General features: G+C 34.5%; 2 protein-coding genes across 2 annotated transcripts; both read right to left on the reverse strand.

The window, feature by feature from the left end:
* Window positions 1–293: 293 nt before the first annotated feature.
* Window positions 294–2,230, reverse strand: LOC128983267 (uncharacterized). The gene is made up of 2 exons (XM_054402508.1): window positions 2,015–2,230; window positions 294–515 (listed from the first exon to the last, which is right to left on the reverse strand). Exons 1-2 carry the CDS (start codon window positions 2,211–2,213, stop codon window positions 334–336), a joined length of 381 nt encoding a protein of 126 aa, XP_054258483.1. The 5' UTR covers window positions 2,214–2,230; the 3' UTR covers window positions 294–333.
* Window positions 2,231–2,769: 539 nt separating this feature from the next.
* Window positions 2,770–5,925, reverse strand: LOC129002322 (uncharacterized). Its single transcript, XM_054430037.1, has 4 exons — window positions 5,774–5,925; window positions 4,847–5,036; window positions 3,651–3,869; window positions 2,770–2,809 (listed from the first exon to the last, which is right to left on the reverse strand). The coding sequence occupies exons 1-4, from the start codon at window positions 5,922–5,924 to the stop codon at window positions 2,770–2,772; spliced, it is 600 nt and encodes a 199-aa protein (XP_054286012.1). The 5' UTR covers window position 5,925.
* Window positions 5,926–8,668: the final 2,743 nt, after the last annotated feature.

Raw genomic sequence — 8,668 nt, forward strand, 5'->3', positions numbered from 1 at the left:
AGCCGGACATAACATCACGTTACCTACTCTTGGGTCATTCTATTGTTCTTTTCTCTTTTATCTGATAAAGCTTTACGTGTTTGTTATTATTTTTAATAACGAACATTAAAACTGTATGACATTATCTTTTTTGTATTTGTATAGTAGCCTTCAATTAGTATCATGCTAAAAACCCTCCCTATATAGATATTATTTCATTTTAACTGATTTTATTTCCAGAAATTTATTTAAAATGCCTTTTGCTGTTATGAATTCTTAATTTTTTAATCCTCGTAGACTATTAAAACCATCAGTTAAGTAGCCAATCAGTAATATTTATTGAGCCAGATATAGTCAATACAACAACTCCCACGGTCCCGTATTTTCCTTCTCAGGTTGATCTACAGTGCGAGGGAAGGGGAGGTCTAGATGGAAGATGAGGGTAAGTTCCAGGTCGACGTAGGAGGTTGGTGCCGAGGAGAGTATCAGACAGTCACTCAAAGGGTCGTCAGAGGACAGAAGGCTCTTGGGTCGACCTAAATAGAAACATTTACAGTAATGAAATTTGTTTACAGTTACCAATCTTATTTGTTAGTCTTACAGAAGTTAACCTCAAACATAAAAACAATACCCCCGCCACAGCAAACCTGCAGACTAAGCGAATTTCAACTCGTCTGATTACATTTTTACTAAAATATTTCCATAAATAAGACATATTATTCCCTATTTAAATAACATTAGATTTAACGAGTGCTTAGGTTTGCTGCTACGGGGAAGGTAAAAAGTGTTTTTTGACCATACGTTAATAGTATAGGATGAAATAAATAAATTTGCCAAATTTTATCAATATATACCCATAAACAAGTAAACTACAACAATTTTCATTTTCTCCATAAGAATAACATGGGAATTTTTAATTACACTATTTTTGAATTTTCTCCGTGACCGTTAAGCATACAACAGCGCTTCAATATACTAAATTATTTCTTTTTTTAAGCTCTACAAAACGGTTAAGAAAGAAATCGCAAAATTTTTTGTTTTTAGGTTCAAAAATGGGAAAAACCCATTTTTACCCCATAAAACCCCCCATAAACCCCCATTCCCATGGTCCGATTATGCTGGATCGCGAACTCGTTCGAATAAACGTAGGTTTACACGTTTGTACCAAATTTCATCAAAATCGGATCATTTTTGCTCGAGTTATCGCGCTAACGGACACATATATATATATATATAAATATATATATAAATATATATATATATATATATATGAATTTGAACGGATGGTGTTTTTGGCCTCTAGGGACCTCAAAATGAAAAATTAAATCGGTCTCGGGTCCAGGTCTTACCATGAGTACTACGGTAATAGCTTATTCCCTATATGGGAAATTCGCTAAAATGAAAAATCCCTTACTTTACAGTGAAGTAGATGGGGTAACACCACCATAGATATTAATTTAAACTGTATAATGTATACAGTGAAATCAATGCATCGAAGTATATTAACACAGTTGTGTTATAGTATAATATAGTTGTGTTATATACTACGATAAATCAATGTTGATTTGTCTTTTGCACCATTGCCATGTTAAAAGGGTTTTCTGTAACAGTATCGATGGTCCTATCTACCATAAGATCGGAGTAATAAGACATGATACTGTAAGTATCTGGTTTTGTTACTCCGATTTTATGGAAGATGGGACCATTCATTATTTGTCTTAAGACAAGTAGCATCTGAGTCTAGCTTCAACCATGTCGAGACGAAGCTCTAACCTTCGAATTTGAATTCGAAGACTATCTACTCGAGTGCCCAGTCAATTGGAGTGTACTCATATTGTTGTTTTTGTCCTATTGTGTGTCCTATATTGTTGAAGTTTATTTACTTCCATTACTTCTAAATGTATATTATTGAAATATTTCTAAAAATTTTTTCCTCAAAAAGCTAATTAAACAGATAACTAATTTGTGAGTTTCCACTTTTGTTTAGAGAATAGTCAGATCTTCAATCTAAAATTAGTCCAACAAGTTCACTAACCATGATACGAAGTACAGTTCGGCCCATTGTTGTATCTCAGAGTGTATTTAACCGGAGAGAAATCATAAAGAGCGGTTACCCATGCAGCCAGTCCCTTACACGTGCTCAATGGCCTGACAGACAGCATGGCCAGGTATTTCTGGCGTCTCAGCATGTTGCTCATGCTCTCAGTTATGCTCAGTAGTTCCGCAGCACTCATGCTGTTTAATGCTGTTAATCTGTAAAATATCAAAATTTTAATTTGTATGCTCAGGTTACATATACCAATTACTGCTTGTACGAATTCACAGGAATTTACTAGTCTTTGCCTATACATAGTAGCCAATCCTTCCATCCATTCATTACACACATTGTCAAAGTAAAATCACTGATGGGAACAGTTTAGTTTATATTCTGGAGGTGTGTTGTAAATATGGATAAAAAACTAGCTACATTCTTTAGCAATTCATTGGAATTGAGGCCTATTTACGTCTGGAGCTTTTTATCTCTAAATTTGGGGGGGGGGATAAGGACCTTACAAAAATGTTTCCATAGAATGAGAAAATCCACTACCTATTAAAACATATTCGATAGGCCTACGCTTGTTTTAATTATTGATATGTAATAGCTTTAAATAGTTAGCCTAAATTAGTTTTTTTTTGTTACAGAATGACCCCATATATTTTCAGGTAAAATAGAACAGTCCTACAAAATAATAAAAGTAAATAGCAAATTTTCATGAAAATAATATAACCAGGAAGCAAACATACGAACGATTAGATTTCACAGTAAAACGGGTCTAGTAGACCTAGATCGCTAGAATAAATTTAATACAGTTATAACAGATCCAAACAGTAAAATAAACAAGGTCAATGAGCACATAAATTCTTATACAATAATTGGATGGTGGACTGTGAAATCGTCAACGCAGTAGGTGTTCGTTTGACTTTATTTTATTTAAACTACATAACCGCTATCGTGTGCTCCCGCTATCTCCGCGTTCCGCCACCTCCGAACCCAAATCTGTCCCGCCACCTCCGAATTCTTGAGTGACCCTTATAATACCGTCACCGCCTGCGTTGGTAGCTGTAATTCCATCTACGGATGCGAAGCCCCGTAAATGGGAGATTTAATGAAAACTTAACCCGTGGGCTAGGTTAGGTTAGGTTAGGTTAGGTTAGGTTAGGTTGGGTTAGGTTAGGTTAGGTCAGATTAGGTTAGGTTAGGTTAGGTTAGGTTAGGTCAGATTAGGTTAGGTTAGGTTAGGTTAGGTTAGGACGGAAAGCCTTAACGCAGGTATTAACCGAGGATTATAGGGGTCACTCTGAAATTCGGAGGATGCGGGACACGGTGGTGGAGGGACGCGGAGATAGCGGGAGGTAACCCATGCTTCTACTTGCAATTCAAATTGTTTTCTAAATTGTTATCATTAACTGTATACTCTGTTCAAAAATATGGAGGGGAAGCAATTCCATCATCTCCACCTCACCCAAACTTTGAAACAGCCAACAGTTGATCAGCTGATAAATACAGCCAAAAAAGATGTGGGGGAACCCAAGTAACCTTGTCCTTAACCCCCCCCCCCTCCAAAGATTTTAGTAAACGGACTATATGAATAATTCACAATTATTTTGGTTTAATATAAGTAGAATTATACCTGTCCTCGTTGTTGTCATCAGCGATGTCCACCACCAAGATGTAGAGACACCTGGAGACCCTAGGACATTCTGCCAGGAGCTCTCCAGGGATGACGACGTTGAAGGGTCTGTTCTTGCATAACATCCCCAGCAGCACCTCAGGATGGCCAAACTCGAAATGTCTGTAGAGTCCTGAGGCAGTGATCCTCGCGGGGCAGGGGAACGGACAACTGACTGTTCTGTGGATTACAATAGCTCAATATTTTATTGTATTTTTGTGCACCTGACATGTGTGCCAGTTACTAATGATTCGTCTTATTTCGTTACTACCACGAATATCGGAATGGAAACGGTATGGATCATAAACATGAACAAATGACGTCACTAAGGCACATATGGCTATAGCAATAGCCATTAAAGCTGGTTTGGAATAGTATATTACGTCACTAGTCCTGAAAATAGGTGTTTACCGGTCGAGTGTGGTCGTTCCCGTGCGAGATGAAGTCGAGTACGGGATTACCATAGGAGTCCGGTAAACACATTTTGGACGAGTGTTGTACGATATTTTACGCCATACTACTTTAACTTAACGTTTAACTTAACTTAATGTTTTATCATTATGTACGAATCCTAATATTTTCTCTAATAATCACTACTCATAACCTCTAAAAGAGGTTAAGTTTATGTTATAACCACTCATTTTAAAATACAATCAGCTGGTTGGTGTCCGGTAAAAACTCATTACAGTACAGTAGTACGTAATGAAACCCCATTTGATTAAGCTGGCGGCAAACAGCTGTTTTCTGGACTAAATAAATCCCTGCGAGGGAAATTCATTAACACAGTGTAGTTAATCTAATTACTAAGTTAACCTAAAAACTAATCTAATTTTATTTGATTGACTGCACATTATTTTAAGATCACTAAATTTTATGAGTAACAGGATATAAATAAGTTCTGTTGACATTTATAATTACAACTATGTTCCACATCCAAAAGGAAGTAATGTATTTGTATTTACTAGGTAAAAAGTTCGCATGCATACAATTCACTACTAACAACTGCTGTGCTTAACGTGGATGTCGGCTGGCTTTACGGTCTCTACACATTCAGGAAACTAAATCTCTAAATACGTGAATCAACTGCAGTCCATTAAAAATAGAAGATTCAGACCAATAAGATAGCATTTAAAATTTTAAACCATATGTTCACGTACCTCCCACTAACTAACAGCTGAGCCGCACATTCGTCAGTTACTATATTCTCCATGGTCTGTGAAGCAGCTGTTCCTACTGTCATCTCACCTGAGCCGGTAGAATTCATCAATTCCGCAAATGTTGTAGAAGCGAGGAACTCCTCTAGAAAGGTGTTCCGCACTGAGAGCGGTTCTTTGCATTCGTTACAATCTACAGACAAATCAATAATATGTATATTTGAATCAACTAGAATCATAGACTAAGCAGGTAGTATGGTAGATTATGGCATTCGAGCATTGTAACAGATTATTTTCATTTTAACATTAACAAACTGGGAAATTAATAGTTGTGTTTTTCCATAGAATTATTTGAAATAAAATCATCTTTGATTATTCGTAAAGTTTATGTAAAGAATGGACGTAATTTTTGACATCGATTGCTACTCCTTAAAATAAAAATAGAATGACTAGAAAAATAATTGGTGTAACATAGAACTGCAGCTCTGAATACTGAGCGTTAATAAGTCTGCATAAATTTTATATTTTTCCCAGAGGATAGCCCTAATTAAAAATTAAACTGAAATTGGGAGTCACATTATTAGTATACTTGTAACATGTTTTTACCACTCTTATATTAAATTTTTTGACTAATTAATTGTAAAATGTTCGTATTTAAATTCTCTGCAATAGTGACAAGACCACACTGTAACTAATGCCTTACCAAATACGTTTTAATTACTGGTGGTTTAAAAAAACACACATGGATATAAAAAATATCTGTATTTCATGCTCAAAGTAATATAGCTTCAAAATACTAAACAGAAATGAATATTATTCCTCTTCAAACCTAACACAGCATTGCTGTTTATAGCACGAAAAAAGTGCATATCCCATGCAATGGTATAAGTAATTACATCACTCTAAATTGCAATACACTTTATAACTTACGGTTGTTCACGAGGTCCATACAGCAATAGCACACATTGTGTCCCCGACTACAGGAGTGTACTGGTGGAAACATCGGAACACCATGACACACGGAACACTGGAACAGTGGGAACACCTCCTGCAGTGGAACCTCAATGTTAGTCGTCGTCATGCTGGAGCTAGAGAAATAATCGGTACTTTTTACTTTCTTCTCATATAATTAATTTTTCCTGTTTTTACATTATTTTAACCAGTCAACTGACATTTTTTTAGGTAATAAGTGTGAAACATAGGTTTTGGCCGTAAACAAATTTAGAGCTCGAAAGGTTGTTTAAAGTTTCGTCAAAGTAATTACTTTTGTTGTCAATTGACAACCAATTTTTTATAGATTTTAAGTAAATCTTTTTGGAATAAATAACAGAAACTAACGTTGAATCATGTCGTCAAATTCAAATTAACCTTACCGGTTAAAATAAACACTAACCAACTATCTACCTTAAAAAATAACTGTTGCATGTACAATTTTAAATACCCTGCAATATTTCGTACCTTATTTTTCTCTATGTCAAGGTCGTGAAACTAGGAGTGAATACACTAAAGAATTTTGAGAAAAAAATAGTTTACAGTAAATTTAGCAATTATTTACGACTAGTTACCATAGTTATAGAAATTGAGTAGTACAAGTCTCCACAACATGTTTTTATAGTCTGAAGCTTGTTTTATGTTTGTAGGAATGAGTGTTTCACGTTGGTGACGTTAAGCGCTACCCTAAAGAAATGTTTTTTTCTTTTTTAAGGGTTGATTTGTTGATTTTTGCTTTACTGTTTGGTTATAAAACCAGAGGGTTGGCTATGGTCTATCATTTAATAGTTTTTATTGTTTTTTTTTTAGCTAAACTAGTTTAGTATGAAAAAATAAGTTGTGAACGAAAAAACACCATCCAATCCATAGTTGCACGTAATTTGTCACGATTGATACCGTACTTAAAAAGTATCTCTCAGCATGAGCTTGGTACTTATGACATGAATCACATCTTTAAACAAAATTACCTTGATAAACAATATGAGTCAAGAACCAGTCGTTTTCTCCGGCACACATTTGATGTTGGATACTTTGTAATTCAGTTTTTTTTTCGATTATATAACTTTATCACAAATCTCTGGACCTTGACGTAACAGATGATTGTTGTATGTGCACTAACATTTTAATGTAGGTTATAATATGTACATGGATATTACAATTAAGTTTTATCAAACGTGCGTGGTCTTTGTAAATTGGTTATTGATAAATTGCAACACAATACATATAAACAGTTGTTGGTTTTGTTTTGACGTGGGATACTTATTAGGCTATTTAGTTTTATGCAATGTATCAATAACCAGCTTACAAGCTTACAAGGAAAATGTTTGATAAAACTTTATCTTTAATGTAAATCTTATAGTGACTTTTACATTGCCCATTTAGTTATTTATTTGGTTGACATAGAAACAGAAAAAAAAATTGGTATCTTTATCACATTCACTCCCGTGTGCTGAGAAGCTTTAGGCACAGACAATGGAAACCATTAAAGTATTATATTGTCTGTGCTTTAGGCCTACATTCATGGGAGTGTGACGGCTGGGACTCAACCTGTTATGCAAGCCATAAAATAGAATAAACTGTGATGCAACAGAGTGAATAGATGAGGAGTGGTCACACGAATTATCCATGAACAAATTTAAAAGTGGTACATTGTTTTTATTACAAAATGAAAACTAGTTTAACAATTTTAATTGATGCTTCTGATAGATAATAAGTATGTTTAATTTCAACTATAAACTAGTAAACCGTTATTCATTTTCAGGTAGTTTATTTAAGAAAACATCAAATGTAATCCATTAAAAGCAGAAGGTCATAAAATATTCCTTATTACTGGTGTATTCTGTACCATTGTGTATTGTGTACCATTTAGATTCGATTGTAACCATATGAAATTCAATTGATGCAGAGATAGACCACTTTAGGACTTCAGGATCGTAAGGGTGAAAAGTGCCCAACGATTATTTTAAGGATGGAAAGTTGGTGTTGCCTACCTGAGGATATAAGGTTGGTACGCATTTGATTTTGTGATTTTATGTACGGAACAAACCGAGCCAATGTGGATCACTTGAGGACTGCAGGATTGGAAATCCACTTGAGAAAATGACAACTCGTTCTCTAATTGTATTTGTAGACTTTAATCTTGAGGCGCAATTGTACAATCGGTTGGACCTGTGTTTGTGTGATTTATGTTATAAAACGTGAAATATTACAGCTATTTACTTTAAAGTAAGTTTAAGTTTTGATTGCATAGTAAGCTATTAAACTAAAGATTACGTCTCAGCCGTTAAACGATATCAGTTTTTACGATGAACAAATGCATTGGTTTGGAAATTAGAAAAACAATTTATTAGCATTGTACATGTTTTAAATTTTATTGGAAATAAATAGTAATATCTATAACAACACTTATATACTAATTACTCGCAAGACTGTAAATAAATTTTTGTATTTACCACATTGTGAGTCAACCATATGAGGTTAAAGTGTTTTTGACGTATTTTTATTTACTTTCGGTCAAAATAAATATGAAGTTACAGTTTGTAGAGTGTTTTATAGAACTGTAAAACTTATTTTATACCCATATTATTACATTGCCAATGGCACATTGCTTTACATTTTAAGTAAATAGTTTGTTATAAAGTAAATACACGTCATGGAGAGTGGAGTGTGAAATGTTTTGTGAGGTTATTATGTCCGTAGCACCAACAACACCAACTTATTAAAAGTGTTTAGCTCCCACTTGCTGCCCATTATCATTTCAAACGCTAACATCACAATAGCCTTCTCGCTGAACTTTTAAGTACAGAAGTACCAAGTTTACACCTATAAGACCAT

This window comes from Macrosteles quadrilineatus, unplaced genomic scaffold (genome assembly GCF_028750875.1).
Source record: "Macrosteles quadrilineatus isolate MER2022 unplaced genomic scaffold, UCM_ALF_1.0 Scaffold_1__1_contigs__length_201487025, whole genome shotgun sequence".
In the NCBI taxonomy this organism is placed as follows: Eukaryota; Metazoa; Arthropoda; class Insecta; order Hemiptera; family Cicadellidae; genus Macrosteles; species Macrosteles quadrilineatus.

Excerpts from the sequence above, each read along its gene's own strand:
- LOC129002322 (XM_054430037.1), bottom strand. The coding sequence starts at position 5,924 with ATGACGACGACTAACATTGAGGTTCCACTGCAGGAGGTGTTCCCACTG. Across the intron at positions 5,037-5,773 it reads TATGGACCTCGTGAACAACC|ATTGTAACGAATGCAAAGAA; the intron begins GTAAGTTATAAA and ends ATTTGTCTGTAG. Across the intron at positions 3,870-4,846 it reads CAGCTGTTAGTTAGTGGGAG|AACAGTCAGTTGTCCGTTCC; the intron begins GTACGTGAACAT and ends TGTAATCCACAG.
- LOC128983267 (XM_054402508.1), bottom strand. The coding sequence starts at position 2,213 with ATGAGTGCTGCGGAACTACTGAGCATAACTGAGAGCATGAGCAACATG. Across the intron at positions 516-2,014 it reads GAACTGTACTTCGTATCATG|GTCGACCCAAGAGCCTTCTG; the intron begins GTTAGTGAACTT and ends GTTTCTATTTAG.